Source organism: Ochotona princeps, chromosome 30 (genome assembly GCF_030435755.1).
Source record: "Ochotona princeps isolate mOchPri1 chromosome 30, mOchPri1.hap1, whole genome shotgun sequence".
Lineage (NCBI taxonomy): Eukaryota > Metazoa > Chordata > Mammalia > Lagomorpha > Ochotonidae > Ochotona > Ochotona princeps.
In genome coordinates, this window is record NC_080861.1 from 20,391,198 (window position 1) to 20,408,844 (window position 17,647).

General features: G+C 48.1%; 2 protein-coding genes across 3 annotated transcripts in view; one reads left to right on the plus strand and one right to left on the minus strand.

Moving 5' to 3' along the window:
• Positions 1-14,863, plus strand: part of OXSR1 (oxidative stress responsive kinase 1) — a 93,843-nt gene extending 78,980 nt beyond the window's left edge. Inside the window, exons 12-18 of the mRNA XM_058657211.1 lie at positions 3,909-3,944; positions 6,420-6,566; positions 8,998-9,062; positions 11,600-11,652; positions 12,893-12,961; positions 13,757-13,821; positions 14,216-14,863. Of these exons, the coding sequence (XP_058513194.1) occupies positions 3,909-3,944; positions 6,420-6,566; positions 8,998-9,062; positions 11,600-11,652; positions 12,893-12,961; positions 13,757-13,821; positions 14,216-14,290 (510 nt within the window). The 3' untranslated portion in view covers positions 14,291-14,863. The remainder of the gene's footprint in view (positions 1-3,908; positions 3,945-6,419; positions 6,567-8,997; positions 9,063-11,599; positions 11,653-12,892; positions 12,962-13,756; positions 13,822-14,215) is intronic.
• The window catches only part of SLC22A14 (solute carrier family 22 member 14), a 980,905-nt gene that overhangs the window by 115,933 nt on the left and 847,325 nt on the right, over positions 1-17,647 (minus strand). The gene's annotated exons all lie outside the window — the stretch shown is intronic.

A 17,647-nucleotide genomic window follows, 5' to 3' on the forward strand; every position in this document is an offset into this window, starting at 1 on the left:
TTTTCAAGGTATATAAAACCAAGTGGCAGACATTAACTTAGCCAGTTAAGATACCTTTGTCTCTAGGGCCTGAGCTAAATCTTTGCCCTGCATTCACAATGATCCTATATGGATGCCATTTATATACTGAATGTTCCCTTCCCATGTTGCTCCCTGCCTGTGGCCTGGGAAGGCAGTTGAGGATGACCCAAAATCTTGGAACCCTGCACCCGTGTGGGAGACCCACAAGAGGCTCCTGGCTTTGGATCGGCTCAGCTCTAGCCTTTGTGACCACGTTGCAGGTGAACCAGTGGATAGAAGAGATATCTTCCTCTCTGTCGTCTGCCTTTTCAATAAAAACAAACAAACAAAAAGTTATATCTTGTGTCATTAATGTCTGGTTTTGGCTGACTCTGGCTCCTGGTCCCAGCTCTTGCTGGTGCAGAACCTTGGAGGCAGCAGTGAATGGCTCATGTGTGTGGTTCCCTGCCACTCTTGTGGGGAGAGGGCGGTCACTGGATATTGTTCCCAGTGCCCATCTTTGGCCCCATCTCTGTCTCATCTGTTATAAATATTTGGGGAATGCACCAGATGGACAGGAGCTCAAAAATAGGGTTCCCTAGTAATTTTTATGTTTTTTTTTAAGATTTATTTATTTTTATTGGAAAGTCAGATATACAGAGAAGAGGAGAGATAGAGAGGAAGATCTTCCGTCCGATGATTCACTCCCCAAGTGATCGCAACGGCCAGTGCTGCGCCGATCCAAAGCTGGGAATCAGGAACCTCTTCCAGGTCTCCCATGCAGGTGCAGGGTCCCAAGGCACTGGGCCATCCTCCACTGCTTTCCCAGGCCACAAGCAGGGAGCTGGATGGGAAGTGGAGCAGCCGGGATTAGAACCGGCGCCCATATGGGATCCCGACGTGTTCAAGGCGAGGACTTGAGCCGCTAGGCCACGCCGCCGGGCCCAATTTTTATGTTTTGAACTGCTAGTGGTGGTGTTTTGTTTTTAAGGTTTTGTGGCTAAAAATGTCTCATTCACTGAGAAACAAAGACAGCTCGGTCCCAGTGACTGCATCCTCCAGCCAGGCCTGCAGGAGCATCATCTGCTGAAAGGAACCAGAGTTCCTTTGAGAAATTACCGATTCCAGGACTTGGGCAGGAGAGATCCAAGATGACAAGAGTATCATCTTCTGCTGCTATGTACTTACCAACATCGTCATAATGCCATCAGAGCCAGCTTGAAGGAATTCCCACTGGGCCAGTCTCTGATAGCTTAACCATCAAAATAAATTAAGTGCAGTAGTGAGTTCTAAATTATTTATAGCAACCGGGTAAATGATTTTCGACATTGGTTAAAACCCCAAGTTCCATAATGGAGTGCCCAGGTGGCATTCCTGGCCCTGGCCCACACCTCCAGCTCCTGTACATGTGACCCCTGGGAGGCGGCAGGTGTCCCTGCCAGTCCCGTGGGAGACCCGGGGGATGGACTTTCTGGCTCCTGACTTCAGCTAAGCTCCAAGCTATTAGAGGCATTCGTAGAGTCAGCCAGCAGGTGGAAGTTTCTCTTATAAACAAAATTTACAATGTGTGTATCCGTACCAATAAAACATATATATGATTGAATGGGAAAAAGGAATGATTTCTCATTGAATGCCACGTACTGACCTGCAACCATCATCCTAAAGGTTGGGTTGGGACATCCGTGGATGCTGAACCCAAGGGGGCAGTTTTGGGGAACAGGTAGGTTAGTCCCAAGGTCTTCATGCTCCCGTGTCCCTCCCCGTACAGATTGTCTATCAGTGTCAAGGGGAAAAAACAAGTACTGTATGCTGGAGAATCCAGAAAATTCCTTGACCCAGTGGTTAAAATTAAACTCACTAGTGAGGCACAAATGATGATACCCAAGAAGGACACAAAGTTCTGCACCCCTTCCTGGCCCTCTGGACATCAGAGCAGCTGCACCTGGGCAGAGTGCGGCGGAGGTGGTGGGGTTCAGGTGGTGGGGTTCAGGGGACTGTGTTCTTCAAAATGCCCATACTCCAGGTCTTACACATACCAGGAGACCTGGGAACCAGTTGCAGTAGCTGAGTCCTAGACCACACCCTGTGCTGAAGATGAAAAAGGCTACAATGGCCCCTAGGATCAACTGAGAGTAGGACTGTGAACAGTAAATTAGATGTGAGTGTTGTGTCATTGTTAGGTCTCCTGAAGTTGGTCTTTTAGAAGTCTCTTTCCTGAGGGAAGTACGTACTGTGTGAAGTGGTGAACAGTCATGATACAGGAGGCCTATTTCCAGATGATACAAGAAATCATTTTCTTGTAAGATTTGTTTATTTTTTATTGGGAATTCAGATTTACAGAGAAGGAGAAACAGAGAGAAAGATCTTCCATCTGCTGGTTCACTCTAACACTAACCCCAAGTGGATGTAGCAGCCAGAACTGAGCTGATCTGAAGTCAAGAACTTCTTCCAGATCTCCAACATGGGTGCAGGGGCCAGAGGCCTTGGGCCATCCTCTACTGTTTTCTCATGCCACAAGCAGGAAGCCGGGTGGGAAGCGGGGCAGCTGGAGCAAGAACCAGCGCCCATGTTGGATGCTGGTGCGTGTAGGCGGAGGATTAGTCGGTTGTGCCATCACACCGGCCCCAGGAAACTATTAAATGTATAAATTGAGTAAGAAAGGAACAGTGAAGTGGATAAGAGAGCAAAGTTAATATTTCTGTATCTAAGTAAAGGTTAGAATGATGTTCTTTGCATTTTTGTTCTAACAACATAGTTCTGTGCATCTGAAATCAAATATGAAGGTTTATTTTTTGTTTTTGTTTCTTAAGATTTTGGGTGGACTGCTTGCTTGCTCTGATAACTTAGAACTTATTACCTGAATCTTGATTTTCCTTAACGGTGAGGATGATAGAAAAGCCTTAAGTAGCCTTTCTTGACTAAATCCATAGCTGGCATGATTAATCATAAATGGATAGTTATTTAGAGGAAAGTTTTTTGGTAAAACTGCAGAGTCTATATCCAGAATTAACACTGACTTAGAGTTTACTAAATAAACACAGTATTGATTTCATGACAGATTTGATTGATCGTTTGCACATAAACGTTAATGCAAGATACCTAAATCTGTATTGACACACCCGTTTCTTTCTTGTACCTGTTCTTCTTCTCCGGGAAAGCCCGTTATCAGCTGGTGGACATTTGGCTTGGCCGGGAAGCTGCTGGATAGGACGCGCTTTTTTTGTTTTTTCAAGATTTATTGATTTTATTGGAAAGGCAGATGGACCGAGAGGAGGAGAGACAGAGAAGAAGATCTTCCATCTGATGATTCACTCCCCAAGTGACCACAACGACCGCAGCTGAGCCAATCTGAGCCAGGAGCCAGGAGCTTTTCAGGGTCTCCCACATGGGTGCAGGGTCCCAAGGCTTTAGGCCATCCTTGACTGCTTTCCCAGGCCACAAGCAGGGAGCTGGATGGAAAGTGGAGCTGCTGGGATTAGAACCGGCGCCCATATGGGATCCCGGCACATTCAAGGCAAGGACCCTTAACCATTACGCCATCGCACTGGGCCCATTACTCTGCTTTGGGGATAAGTTGGCTCATTATCTCGAAGTGTTAAGTTTTGTCTGTGATGTTATGTAGTAGAAAGTATAGTATTTTGAAGAATGTGACTTCCCTAGTGCTTGAGAACGCAGTCCCGTAGTGTCTGCATGTGAAGCTCAGGTTGTGACATTTTTACCATGGTGAGCACTTGGGCACGTGCATTACTGAGAATACGGTAGTGTTAGATTCCTCCCACTTGGTCCTGGAAAGCGGTCCTGGAGACGAGGGTGAGTTACTGTCTGCAGCAGAGTGAAATGGAGACCTTGAAGTCTGTGACTGTCTACAAGTGACTTAAGTAACATCCTGTTTTCTGTGTTTCTTTTAGTCTCCCCGAGTGAAAGAACCTTTAACGACTTCTGAGGTAAGTCACTGTGATCACGAATCCTCTTTAAGGTACGCATGTGTCTAGGTTTGGTTTTAGTTTTAAGCTCCTTTATGGGGTGCCTGAATGGGAGTGAGCCTGCACCGGCAGAATTGGGGAAGCTGACCTGAGAGCCCGGGATGCTCTTCCTTCCTGCCTGGATCGTGAATTGCTGTCTTGGCTCGGGCAGCTGGCTGTGCAAAGTCGATGTTTTGCATTCGTCCATCCAGAAATGGGCTGTGAAATGTTTTTGTGTCTTGAGTTTTCCTTCGAGCCTCTTGTTTTAAAGCTTCTGTTCTCCATGACAGACCCTCCTGCTAGACAGAATCCATTAGGTTGGCTTTGTTTATGGTTGCTGCCTGAGGAAAAGCATCATTTCGTGGATCCGTTCCTAGTTGCCACCTTCCGACAGCACCGTTCAGTTCATGGTATTGGATTTCAGGGTGTCTGTCCCCTTGCTAGCATGCAGTTTGTATATGTTCTGGAAATTGAGCACCAGAGAATACACAGCCTTGTGGAAAGGCAGTAGCCTTTATTACCCCAGAGGGCACCAACGTGGACCATTCAGGAAAGGCTGGGCCTCCATGGTCTATCCTCTCTGAGCTTATCTAGAGCAGTTGCACAACCCATTTTTAGCTCCGGTGGGGGCAGGCAGACAGGGATACACGGAGGTTAGCTTTTGGCGGTTACAACCTGGGAGCTTGCTGGGTGCTCATGGGCAGCATTTCTTATCTCCTTCTCTTATCCTCAGCGTTCTTTTTTTGTTTGTTTTTATTGCATTTTTTATTGCATTTCATTTTATAACATCGTTTCATAGGCTCTGATGTTTCCCCATCCCCTCCCCGTGCCCTCCCCCCTAGTGGATTGCTCCACCTTACTGTAGTATTACAGTTCAAATCCAGTCTCAGCGTTCTTGTCTTTACCAAACTTTGCTGTTTCTGTGAAGCCTGATTTCTTGCTACGTGACCGCCATCTTTATGCCCGTGCCGGCCACTTCCTACTTCATATACACAATTACACAATTTGTTTTTTTTTTTTTTTTAAGATTTTATTGTTATTGGAAAGCCGGATATACAGAGAGGAGGAGAGACAGAGAGAGGAAGATTTTCCATCCGATGTTTCACTCCCCAAGTGAGCTGCAACGGGCCGGTACGCGCCAATCCGATGCCGGGACCAGGAATCTCTTCCGGGTCCCAAAGCCTTGGGCCGTCCTTGACTGCTTTCCCAGGCCACAAGCAGGGAGCTGGATGGGAAGTGGAGCTGCCAGGATCAGAACTGGCGCCCATATGGGATCCCGGGGCGCTTTCAAGGCGAGGACTTTAGCCGCTAGGCCATGCCGCCGGGCCCAATTACACAATTTGTTAAGACTGCATGTAAATACGGTACCTCAGCACAGTAATAGGCCTGTCTCTGACGACTTACATCAGCACTGCGGCTCACCAGGGTTCCTGACTCGCCTTGGCTTATGATGGGATTACGTTGCCCTGCGCCCTTGGAATTACACATAGTGGTGTTTGTTGCTTTGACCAGTGGGAATGTGGCAGAAGGAAGAGCTGCTCTTTCGGGTCCCTTTGTTTTCTTACCCTGGCCACTGTTCTGCCCCCATGACCTCCCCCTGCCCCGCCCCTGCCGCCCCAAGCGGTGCCTGTGTCCTGACAGACGTACTGCCCTTGTTAGCCCTTCTTAGCCAGACACACGTAGACTGTATGTTGACCTGTTGCTCTAGGATCGTTTCTTAACCCAGCTTCACCTGTGTCGACTGCTCAGTTTCTCCCTGTCCACTCACACTGTCGTATGTGGGCTCGAGTTCGAGGTCTGCTTGGCTTCTCACTGTCCACTCACACTGTCGTATGTGGGTTCGAGTTCAAGGTCTGCTCAGTTTCTCACTATGCACTCACACTGTCATGTGTAGGCTCGAGTTCGAGGTCTGCTCCTCATTCCACCTTCCTGTTAGTGTAAACCCTAGGAGAGGCGGCAATGTCTCGGTGTCTTAATCTGTAGCCACCCATGTGGGCTACTTGGATTGAGTTCTTGGCTCCTGGCCTCAGTGTGGCCCAGGCCTGACTGTTGCCAGCATTTTTAAGTGAACCAGTGGGTTGTTGTTCTCTCTTTCTCTCTCTCTCTCTCTCTCTCTCTCTCCCCCTCTCCCTCTCTCTCCCTCTCTCTCCCTCTCTCTCCCTCTCTCCCCCTCTCCCTCTCTCCCTCTCCCCCTCTCCTTCTCCCTCTCTGTATGTGTGTGTGTGTTTCTCATAAACAAAGAAAAGCAGTCCAGAAAGCCCACAAAGATGAAAAACCTAGGATTGTTTGACTTCTGTTTGGAGCAGATGTGTTTACAGAAGTGGTGGTGAGCCAGTGCAGCCAGTGACACTGAACCCCACTTGGCAGCTGTGCCCTGGGGAGGTCCCCCCCACAGGAGACCAGCCTCCCTCCCCACTCAGCTGCGACCCCAACTCTGGGGGTGTGTTTCTGTTACAGCTCTTTTCAACAACTGAGCCCATGGGTACTTTGTTGCAAATTCCAGAAGAGAGTTCTGCTCACCTACCTCAGCCAGCTGCACCGATGCCTGCACAGCCGACTCAAGTCTCCCTCCCACCTCCAACAGAGCCAGCACAAACAGCTCAGGTGAGGCCAAGGAGGGCTGCGACGGACAGCCTGGGGTGGCTGGGAAGAGCAGGTACCCATGCAGGACACGAGCCAGTGTCACTTTGCTTATACATCAATAACTAGGCCTCTCTGGTTTCCCTTTGAATTTTTTCCTCTTTTAACTCTGATTTTTTTTTTTGTTTGTTTAACTCACTTTTTTATACTACCTATAGGGATTCCCCCAAATCATACAATTAAATTTTCTTATATTTCAAACATACAAATTGTTTGGAATATGATTAATACATGTATATAAATGCACAGAGTGATGTCTTGCTAGGTTCTATAAGCAGTTAGAATTATGCCTTTACAGATAAGGGAGTTTCATCAGGATCTTAGAGATTTTAAACAATAATAATAATAACAACTAACAAAGGGCTAGTAACGTAACCAAATCAGTTCCAAATGCCGGATTTCTTGTCAGGTCCTCCTTGTATCGTTATTGCAGTCTGCTTAGAAGGCAGCAGGTGAGTTCACGTGGAAGCGAGACACGCTCTCCACTGTGCTGCTTTCTTATTGCCCAGTTGTATTTCTATTAATACTCTGCCCATTTCTTGGCTTTTCTGAGTGACTTTTTTTGAGATGCAAGAGCTTGTCAATTCTGTGAGTATCGATGTTGTTGAAATCAGGATATGTAACCTGTGAACCCCCTTGAGATCTGGCATGCGACTTCATTAAATGACAGTGTGCTGACCGCGCCTGAAGGAAGGTGGGCCTGCTGCGAGCCCTGCGTGCTGTCCGACTTCCACAGCTCCCTGAGTAACCTCGGCCGCTGCGTGCTCTACGTGGTCTCATGGCCATGGTCAGCGGAACCCAGGATTCCTTTTCCGATATCTTTTTTTTTTATTGTTATTTTTTTACTTACCGAGGTGGCAGTTTTACTGAGGAATAAATCTGACAGTCATACAATCATGAAGACGTAACTGAAAGCGTGACTCAAAAATTGCAAGGATCACATCACAGATACAAGTACTTGGGAGGAAAAAAACAGCGTCATTCCAGTGCCTTTAAAACAGAGATGAATGTGCAAATGAATGTTTAGATTATTGAGACCAGAAATATCTAAGAAAGAGCACTGGTCTCAGATTTTCTTTCAAAGTCTTTGTCTCTTAAGATTTTTTTTTTTTTAATTGGAAAGGCAGATTTACAAAATCTCCCATCTGGTGCAGGACCCCAGGCTTTGGGCCATGTTCTTCTGCTTTCCCAGACTGTAAGCAGGGAGCTGGATCAGAAATAGAGCAGCCAGGACACAAACCGGCACCCACTCTGTGTCAAACACCTTTAGCCAAATATTTCTGGTCAATATTGTGACTGATAAATAGTATTTTTTTTTTCCGATATCTTAATGAAAAGAAGATAAATGAAGTTCTGATTTTTCTCCTTCTGCATCCCAATGGGTTGGCTTGCGTTTTCCCTTTTAAAGACCACTCTTCTGATTAGTCACTTCCTCCCATTATGCCCACCACGTTGGAAAATATACAGAGCTTTCTTAGGAAGACTGAGGACAGATGGGATTCCTTTTGTAAACTGTTTAAAGGAATGCTCATGCTGCAGTCATGAGAAATGGATGTTAGCTCTCAGAGAGGGTGAGGTTAGCCATAGGAAGATGGGCGCCCCAGGTGGATGGGTTTCCATGAGGCCGCTGCTTTAGGCCATGCTCTATGTGTGTTGCCTTGGGCTGTGTTGGAAAATTTGTTTTGTTTTGTTCAAGAGAGTACATGCACTTCAACTACGTACTTTTCAGTAGACTGAATCCTTAGAGGGAGGGGGAACAGCATCACGAGTTATGAAGGTCACCTCAGAACTGGGCAGGTACCCGGCTACTGTTGCCTTGTGCACCGGGTCCCTGGCCCCAAACCACTCTGATTCCGCCCGCTTTGCCACCAGAAATCACTGCGCCGCTCTTGGCTTTGTGCACATAAGGACATCTCTCGCCCAGGCAGAATTCAGTTTCATCTCCAGCCATGGCACCTTCTGTGTTAAGAGAAGCTCAGATGCCTTCCTTTGGTTCTGGAGACCTCGCTTGCAGGCAGCAGAAATGGCTTCACCCCACCATCTCCCAGACTTGGTTGCCTTTGAGATGTTCTGTTTGCAGCTCCCCAGATGGTGCTGGGAACCCTGGCTATGTGTATAGTGGGAAACCACTTGCAGGGATCTTCAAAGTAGAAAAAGTTAAAGGTGCCCATGTATGGAATGTCACCTAGGCATGAGGAACGTTTTCCTGACCATGCTTGACTGAGGCTGATGTGAAATGCTGTCCCTTGTCCCAAGGGCGTGTCCTCTTGCAGCAGGGAGTGAACTGGGGACAGGTGACCCCAGGAAAGGCGGGAACCTGCTGGCTGCACATGCCTGCTGTCACTTCTATGCTTGGTGTGCCAGGCAGTGACTTTGTAACTTGATGCTTTTTCAGGCTGTGACTTCAGGAGCAGGTTCCCAGGAGGTCAAGATTCCTATCAGTCTAGTGTTAAGATTAAGGTAAGGAGTCATTTTCCTTCTCTGAATGTCGTGTGTATTCTGTAATACTTTGTGGCTCAGAGTTGCTGCATAGCATGGCCTGTCGTCCAGCATTGGGTGCTGTCTGCTTGGTTGTACTGTGCTCTTCAGGGGTTCCAGTGGCAGTGTGTGGACCTGGGTGTTGACAAGTGCCCTGACTTGTGACACACATGGTCTTGTAGCTGTTTCCCTGCTCACAGCAATGCACCTGCTGAACCTTTGCAGGGTAGCTGTGGAGAGTCAGGAAGTGTGGCCTGCGATGCAGGGTCATGAGACAAGCAACACAGGCCGGCACATCTAAAGAACAGTTTTGTCATTGTGAGCTTAGGTGGGATCTTCAGAAAGTTTATGGAGATGTGTATGAGCAAAAAGTGATGTCTGGATTTCAGAAAGTTTTTGCACCAAAATAAACTTCAGTTCCATTTTCCACTAGCTTTTGGCCATGCCCTTGGATAAGCACCGTGGACTTGGAGGTTGCTTGCCCAAGAGGGAAGGAAGGCTTTCTGATTATGATAATAGAGGTCTTGTTCTTCAAAGATGAAAAGAAAAACCTCTCTGTGTGTTTGCAGCCTGTCTCCATTCTAATGGGCAGCCTGGTGGGGCGTACAGGGATTGCTCAAAAGGAAGTGTCTTCAGCGGAGTTTGTTCTTGCCAGCTCCCTCCCTCCCTCTGCCAGTTTGGAGGTTAGGATTTCAGAATAGCTTTGGCTCTTGTTAAGTCACTTTCTACATGCAAATGCATTTGAAGAACAAATTAACCATCAAAGCGTTCCTGGGCAGGTGTTTGGCCTAGCCACTAAGACACCTGTAGCCGGCTTTGGAGTGCCTGCGTCTGATGCCCAGGCTGACTCTGGCTCTCTTAATGCAGATGCTGGAGACAGGAGTGATGGCTGAGTCACTGGTCCTGCCACATGTGTGCAAGGCTGAGCTTCTGCCTTTAGTCCCTTCCCTGCCCAGCTTTGGCTGTATCGGGCGTTTGGAGACTGAAACAGCAGATGGAATTCTCTTTGGCTCAACTTTTAAAATATATTTTTTTTAAAAAGAGAAACAAGACTGGAGGCTGCCTGGCCACCTTTGACCAGTACTCACAGTCCACTGAATTTCCTCAGCTCATCCCCTTCTACATTACTGTCCCTCAGTAGTCATATGCATTTGAATTTCTGCAGTCATGTATATTTTTTAAAGACTTCCCTAATTTGAAATGCAAAAATTAAAGGGAGAATGGGAAGGATAGAGACAGAGAAAGAGAAAACTGTTCTGTCCACTGGTTCAGTCCCCAAATGGGCACAGTAACCAGGGCTGGCCAGATCAAAGTCAAGAGTCTTTGGCCAGGAGTCTCTTCCTGGTCTCCCACAAGGGCATCAGGGGCCCAAGCACTTGGGTTGTTTTCCACTGCTTTCCCAGGTGCATTAAGAGGGAATTGAACTCAAGACTCAAAGCGGTGCCCACATGAGATGCCAGCATTGTATGTAGCAGCTTCACCCACTGCACCACAGTGCCAGCTCCTCTGGAGCCACACGTTAACAGGCCCAATTGCTTTCCCCATTCTCTCTGCCCACCTACCCACAACCTGCCTGTCCATGAGGTCCTGTCAGATCTGGAGGCAGGCATTTGGTATGGCATCTACGGATGCGCCTGCATCCTGTTTTAGAATGCCTGGGTTCGTATCCTGACTCCATTTCCTAATTCAGCATGCTGTTAGTGTGCAGCCTGGAAGGCAGCAGCTGATGGCTCAAGTTCTTGGGTTCCTGCAACCCACATGGAAAACCCAGACTGAGTTCCCAACCCCTGACTTCTGCCTGGGCCACCCCTGGCTATTGAGGGTATTTGTCCACACTTGCTGCCTTTTAAAGAAATGGAGGAAGTAAATTAAGGACTACCTGGAAGGCTCTCCCTTTGCATCCTGCTCTCATGTGTCCTTTGAGTCCCTGTGGTGTGCGTTTCATTTGATGAGCTGTTCATCAGTCGTGGGCCAGAGTTCGTGGGTAAGATGAAGGAGGCGCCACACATCCCCACTCAAACACAGATTTTGCTCTTATTTGAATTCTGGGTGACTTTAAAGGACAGAGGCTTGCTTCTAATTCTGGAGGCTGGCAAGCCATATGCTGGGGCTCACCTATGACGAGGGCCTCAGGGCCGGGTTGTGTGGTAGAAGATGGGAGACCAAGAGAACCCAAGCTCCCTTTCGTGGATACCTGCCGTGGGCTGCTGTGAGCCACCCATGCTGGACCAGCAGAGCCCTCGGAACTGGCCTCTTGTCATGGCCCCGCTCTCCACACCCAGTACAGGGGCGTCATCTTTGTGGGGATCAGAGGGAAGGACGTGCAAGGGCCTCCTCAGAGTGTGAGATCTTCACGTTGATTGATGATGGAGTGAGTCAGATTGCTGCTTGGATCCTGGATGGTCACTCTGAGTTATACTACCCATGGGGACGGAAACATAGCTTTCCTAATAAACACTGGCAGAATCTACTCACGGAGTCTGAAGTTCTTATTCTGCATGTTTTGTTTTCTTTCCTAGGAATTCTAAAAAAGAACTAAATGATATCCGATTTGAATTTACTCCTGGGAGAGGTGAGGCTTCAGAAATACTGATAACAAAGTATTTCATGAAATGTGAAGTTCTGTCCTTTGGATCTGTTTTGTTTATAAAGGATGAGAAAAATTTTTCTGGTTTAAAGATTCCAAGTGGTATATGAATAAAATTCAAATACAGTTTACTTACTACTAAATTCATTTAGACTCCTAAATGAAGACAGCTGTCATTTACTGATTAATAGGGCATCATGCTAAGCACCATCTAAATAGATTGTCACAGCAGCCCCTAGGCATAAGTTCCCATCTCCATTGTATAGATGTAAACATCAAAGCTTGGTGAGAGTCTCAGTGACCTGTGTAAGTTACAGGTCTACAAAGAAGCAGAGCTGGAGGGCAGACCACATCTGTCCAAGGCCAACGCTCCTGCTGTTGTCACTGGCCCTACGAGGTTGGCCCTTCGTGACAGCAAAAGAGAGACAAGACCTCTGCTGTCTTCCCTCCCCAGCCACTCATTGTGCTGTCTCCATGTCAGCAGCGACTAGACTAAACGTTAAAGGAAACCGGTGCAGAGAAGTTTCTTGTACTTCCTAAAAGTCCAACAAAGTCGCTTTCTCAGGAAGTACATCCAGTTTCTGACTGCTAGGTGACCCAGGGGAGCTCAAGTTGCCTCTGAGGGGCTGCCGCCACTGTGTTGTTTGAGGAAGAGGTTAATTGGGGGTTTCTGTCCCAGTTTTGGTTTCTAGTTACCCCCCCCCCCCCACTGCTGAGGTTACAATACCTGGAGTAATGATGCAAAAAGAAAAGCTATACCAAGTGAAAATCGTTTAGAATATGATCCCCAGAGGAGAGCTTGCAGTTTGCTCTTCTTTGACTTTTAATTGAGAATGGATTTTTGTGTATTTTTAGCCCTAGAACTCTTCCTCCTTCAGTGGCATGTCTTGGAGGTCAGAGGTGTCACACCTGGGGTGCCCTAAGAAGGATTGCCCCTGCAACATCACGTTGAGTGTTCTGACATGAGCTCAGCCTGTCTACATGGCACCATCTACAGATTCTCTGTATCGCGGTGGCTCTTGCCCTCTGGCCAAACTTGGGAGAATTCCTTACTTGAGATCATCCCCAGTGGTAGGGAAAATTCCCGGGTAGGAGGAAGCCCCTTGCCTGCTTTCTGTAGATCGAGTGAACACCTTGGGCCCAGCAGTGCTGGCATCCACACGGTTCCATGAGGTGGTGGTGACCTGAATGTGCGTGAGACTTAGCCCCTTCTTTGTTCTTACAGATACGGCGGAGGGGGTCTCCCAGGAGCTCATATCTGCTGGCCTGGTCGATGGAAGGGATTTAGTGATAGGTAACTACCCTGTGTTGTGTCCTTGTGCCCATGTGCCTTTGCCTCTTAAAGCAATTGAGTTAAAAGAAAGAAAAGAACAGCAAGCTCAGAGGTGAGGTTTGGGAGGTGGGTAAGGAACTAGTTACAATGCCTGCAAAGGCAGCAATGCCAGAAACCATTTCAAGAACCGTCACTAAGGGGGTTCAGCACTAGGTCTGAGAGGTGCTTGGTGTTCAGATTTCAAGTCCTTGTATGACTTGGAGATGAGTTGAAAGGACACTGTGCATTTCAGCTTGTTGCTTTCGTTCTGATTGTACATGGAACACTTTTAAGATGTATTTTTCTTTGGAAAGGCAGATTTATAGAGGATATGTATATCCTATAAATAGATTTATGACACATATATATAGGCTATATATAAATAGAGAGGGAGAGAAAAAGAGAAGGGAGGAGAGAGAGAGAGAGAAAGATTATCTTCCACCTGCTGCCTTACTGTCCAAATGGCCCCAGTGGCTGAAGTTGGGCAGATCCATCCAAAGCCAGGAGCCCAGAGCTTCCTCTGGGTCTCCCATGTGGGTTCAGAAGCCCGAGGACTTGGGGTATCTTCACTACTTTCTCGGACATATTAGCAGAGAGCTGCATGGGAGGTGGAACAGCCAGGATTTGGGATGCCAACCCTGCAGGCGGCTTACCCTACTCTGCCTCAACACCAGCCCCTGTACTATTCTTGACCTTAGTTAAACCTTTTTAAATATGGTTACAAGTTAACTTCATGTAACTTGTCATTCGTTACTTTTTCTGTTTGTGTGATTACAGTGGCAGCTAATTTGCAGAAAATTGTAGAAGAACCTCAGTCGAACCGGTCTGTCACTTTCAAATTGGTATGCATCCCTCTCTGCTTATTAAACTTTCCTGCCCGTTGTGACCAGCCCCTGCGTTCTCCAAGATGAGGATGTTGGCATGTGATGGGTCACATCCAGCCAGTCTCCCAGAGGCCCTGGACTGATGTGTCCTTTGGAGTGCTTCCTGACCCTTTCCATAGCAGGAGGTCTCTGATCTCACACCCTCATTCCAGATGTGTACCAGCCCCCATTTGGGGGAGGGGGGCAAAAAACCCAAACCAAACAAACAAAAAAAACCACATTGGTCAGCCTCTTGTTTGTATCCCGAGGAGCTGTGGCCCATTACCTTTCTTCCCGCTGCCCTATATCTGCTTTGGTTGCTACCTGCCACTTTGTTTCTAAGTAAGCTCTGCTCATTTTGCTTGGTTTTCAGGCATCTGGTGTGGAAGGCTCAGATATCCCTGATGATGGCAAGCTCATTGGATTCGCCCAGCTCAGCATCAGCTAAGTCACAGCCCCAGAGGAGATGGCCTAAGGAGTTTCCACACCTGCATATCTCTGTTGCTTCTGTTGGCCTCAGCCCACTACTGCCAAAGAACCCAGCCATGCACCTCCCAGCTAGGAGCTTTAGAGTTGTTTCTTTTTGTTCTTCCTGCGTCATCAGTCCCCCTTTTCCCCACAGGGAAAGAGAAGTTGGGTCACTTGTGGCCGGCACCCTCTTCAAGAGTTCCGTTAGTTGATGTCCTGCCTATGTCCCCACCTTCCTCCATATGAGAAGTGGCCCGTGTTCCTCGAGGCCAGGAGGGAGAGCTATTGGCTCATTCTTGCCTTACTCCCAGGCTTGTCCAGGTGGAAAGTAGCAGTTATCCTGGGCTTCCTCAATCCACCTGCTCCCTCACACCTGCCAGGGTGTGGGTGTCTTGGGATATCTCTTTTCCGCTGCAGTAGCAATTCAAAGCTGACTGTTGAAGCTGGAACCCAGAGAATTTCATTTTGTACTTTTTCTTTGTACCTGAGAAGAATTCTAGCAACCTTTGTTAGGGAAAAAAAAAAAAAAAAAAAAAAGCACAGCCTTGGGTGGAGGCAGCCTAAACTGGGTACTGTCTCCTTCCTGGCGTTCCAGCGTATTGCTGAAGCTGCGCTCAGGCACTCCCTTCTCCAGCGCTCCCTTCTGGAAGGGTTGCTAGCCTTAACTTCAGCCAGTGCAAAACATCTGACTGTAGTTGAACTTCAGCCGTGGGCTGCTTCAGAGTGGAACTCTGGGCCGTTTGCTAAAGAAGGTGTCAAGTGGTGGCTTAGGAGAGTGAATTCATTTTGGCCAGCGGTGGTTTTGAACAGGAAAACAACTATCACTGGGAAGTATTTATTTTCAGATCTTGGGAGAAATGAACTTTGGAGAAGAAGCTGCTGCTCAGCTCCTCCGGTGAGAAGAGTTGGTTCACCTGGCCTCCAGAGTCACAAGGGACTGGGTGTGCAAGGCTAAGACGCCCACAGCAATAAAGGGAGTCGCACTGGGCCAGAGGGGCCTGCCTTCCGCTCCCTCTCCTGCACTGACTTCATGGAGAGGGCCGCACGCACGCCGGACCCGACTCAAGATGACAAGTGAAACCACATGTGCCGTGACCTTTAGGGTTTCCGAGTAGACAGTGTTCATTTGATTTTTTACAGAAATAATATAAATTATTCTTTAGGTTTAGAAAGTGGGCACTCACAATGCAATATGGGAATAATTGGTTGGGGGTTGATTCTCTTTTTTTTCCTACTGATTCCTAGGCAGCCTCTGTGTAATTGCTAATAGCCCTACCAAGTTTTATATATGAACAGAATATCCCACCTGGCCTTAAGACACCCACAGTTGGGCTGTGGACCCACGGACTCCACCTTCCAGAGAGTCACCTGTGCCCTCTCCAGCTCTGCTGGTCCGACGAATAAGGTGCCCTTGGTTTTCTCCTGGGATGCACCTGACAGTGCTCCCTGCAGCTGACTGGTCAACACTCTGTCTCACTCAGTTCAAGCCTGTGGTTTTAGTCTTAGGCTTTCTTCACGTGGTACCTCGCAGGCGCAGAGGCATGTTGGGAAAGGGATGAAGGTTGGGGGGAGGGCGGGAGGGAAGAAGGGAGAGAGAAGGGATGGGTGTGGGATGTGGATTAGAGGAAGAGTTGATCAGAAGTTGAGACCTCCCAAATCTAGGGTCCCAGCAGGATGGGGAAATGGAGGGGATCTGCTTTAGGGGGAGCGGTAGGAAAGATGGAAAGACAGCGAGTGTTTGTTTACTTTTTCTTTTGGGGGTATTAGGGCATGTGGGAACAAGGACCAGGAGGTGGGGATGAGGTATGGAAGAGAGATGGTGACCTCTTGGCACGAGGCCTGTGGCTTACCTTAGAGTCTGTTTTCAGTTGCAAGTAACTGCATCGCAGCTGACTTGTGAAGCCCTGTGGTGGTAGCGTTACATTTGTGAGTGAACTGGTGCCAGTCCAGATGTGGACACAGCTCACCGTATTGTCTGCTTTGTCCGGCTTGCTGGTCGCCTTCTAGCTGCAGGGCTGCAGCCATGATGGTGCAGGTAGACTGGGGCGCTCTTCCTTTTCGGATCATGGCCTGTCTGCTGGGAATTTGAGAATAGAAATGGAGTCCCAGCACCCAGTTCCTTACTTCTTCTGTGTTGTACATTGGGCACTCCTTTCCTCGGGCAGTTTGGGTTGCCTCACCGTCCGTGGGTCCCTGGGCCTGGGACGTACTGTAGCACAAGGTGATATGTGCCAATGCAGTTTGTGAGATGCGTGGTCTTCCTGAATGACTAACAGAATTGTTGGGATTGTTCTGCTGAAGTTGTAAACCCAATCCTAGAGCCAACTGATTTTTCTGATAATTTGCGAGAGAGTTACAGTGTGTTACTAAATGGAGGTTCCTTAACAGCAATGCTAGATTATGGAGGACATAAAATATTCTCCCCCCTCCCTTTCCCACTCCCCTTTTTGACTTTGTATTTTACTGCATGTTTTCTTCATTTTTAATCAGTAAAGAGTAAATTGTCTTTAGTGGTGTCTGGACGCTTTCTTCGAGTGGCTGTCGGTAAGGAGAGTGGCTCCGTGAGGCCACTACTAGCTTTCTTTTTTCCTGGGACAGGCAGAGGCCAGAGTGTTGGTCAGCTGTGAAATGTGTGTGCGCCTCTGCAGATGACCTCTCACAGCCTGTGCACAGTCATGGTGCAGTTGGGGAGGGACAGATCTGCCCAAGTCACGTGGGTGAAATGTAGAACTTCTATAGTTGTGGTCGGTTCTTGGCAGAAATCTGCTTTAGGGCAGGCAACAGATAGCAGTGTGGAGCCTTCTGGCAAGGTCAGAGCAGAGCTAACCTTGTCCCTGCTTGCCTTGGTGCTAAGAGGGTGGCCTCCTCTGGATTCCTGTTGGTCACCTGCGTGCTGGGTCCCCCGATCATAATCTGTCCCCACCAGCATGGTCTGTGGCTGTGGAGTCTTCCAGTTTTAGCACCTTGCAGCCTACTGCTGACAGAGGTAAACAAGTTGACAAAAATGAACTCTGTTAGGGCCAGTGCAGGTTACCAATGAGGGACTGTTGCGTGTCAGGGGAAGGAGCTAGAGGGATCAGTCATCCTGGTCTCTACCTGCCCATTCCTTCTGGGGGAAGGTGTGTCCCTAGGCCCAGGTCCTTAGCTTTAGTCCTCAGTTTAGTCCTCATCACCCTTTCCAAGGTAATTTTTTGCTGTTTTTTAATGTTTATATATTTTTATGAGAGGTAGAATGACCAACAGCACGCCTTCATCCATGCCCAGGTTGACTCCCCAAATGCCTACAATAGCAGGGAGTAGGCCAGGCTAAAGAGAGGAGCTAGGAGCGCCTTCTGGA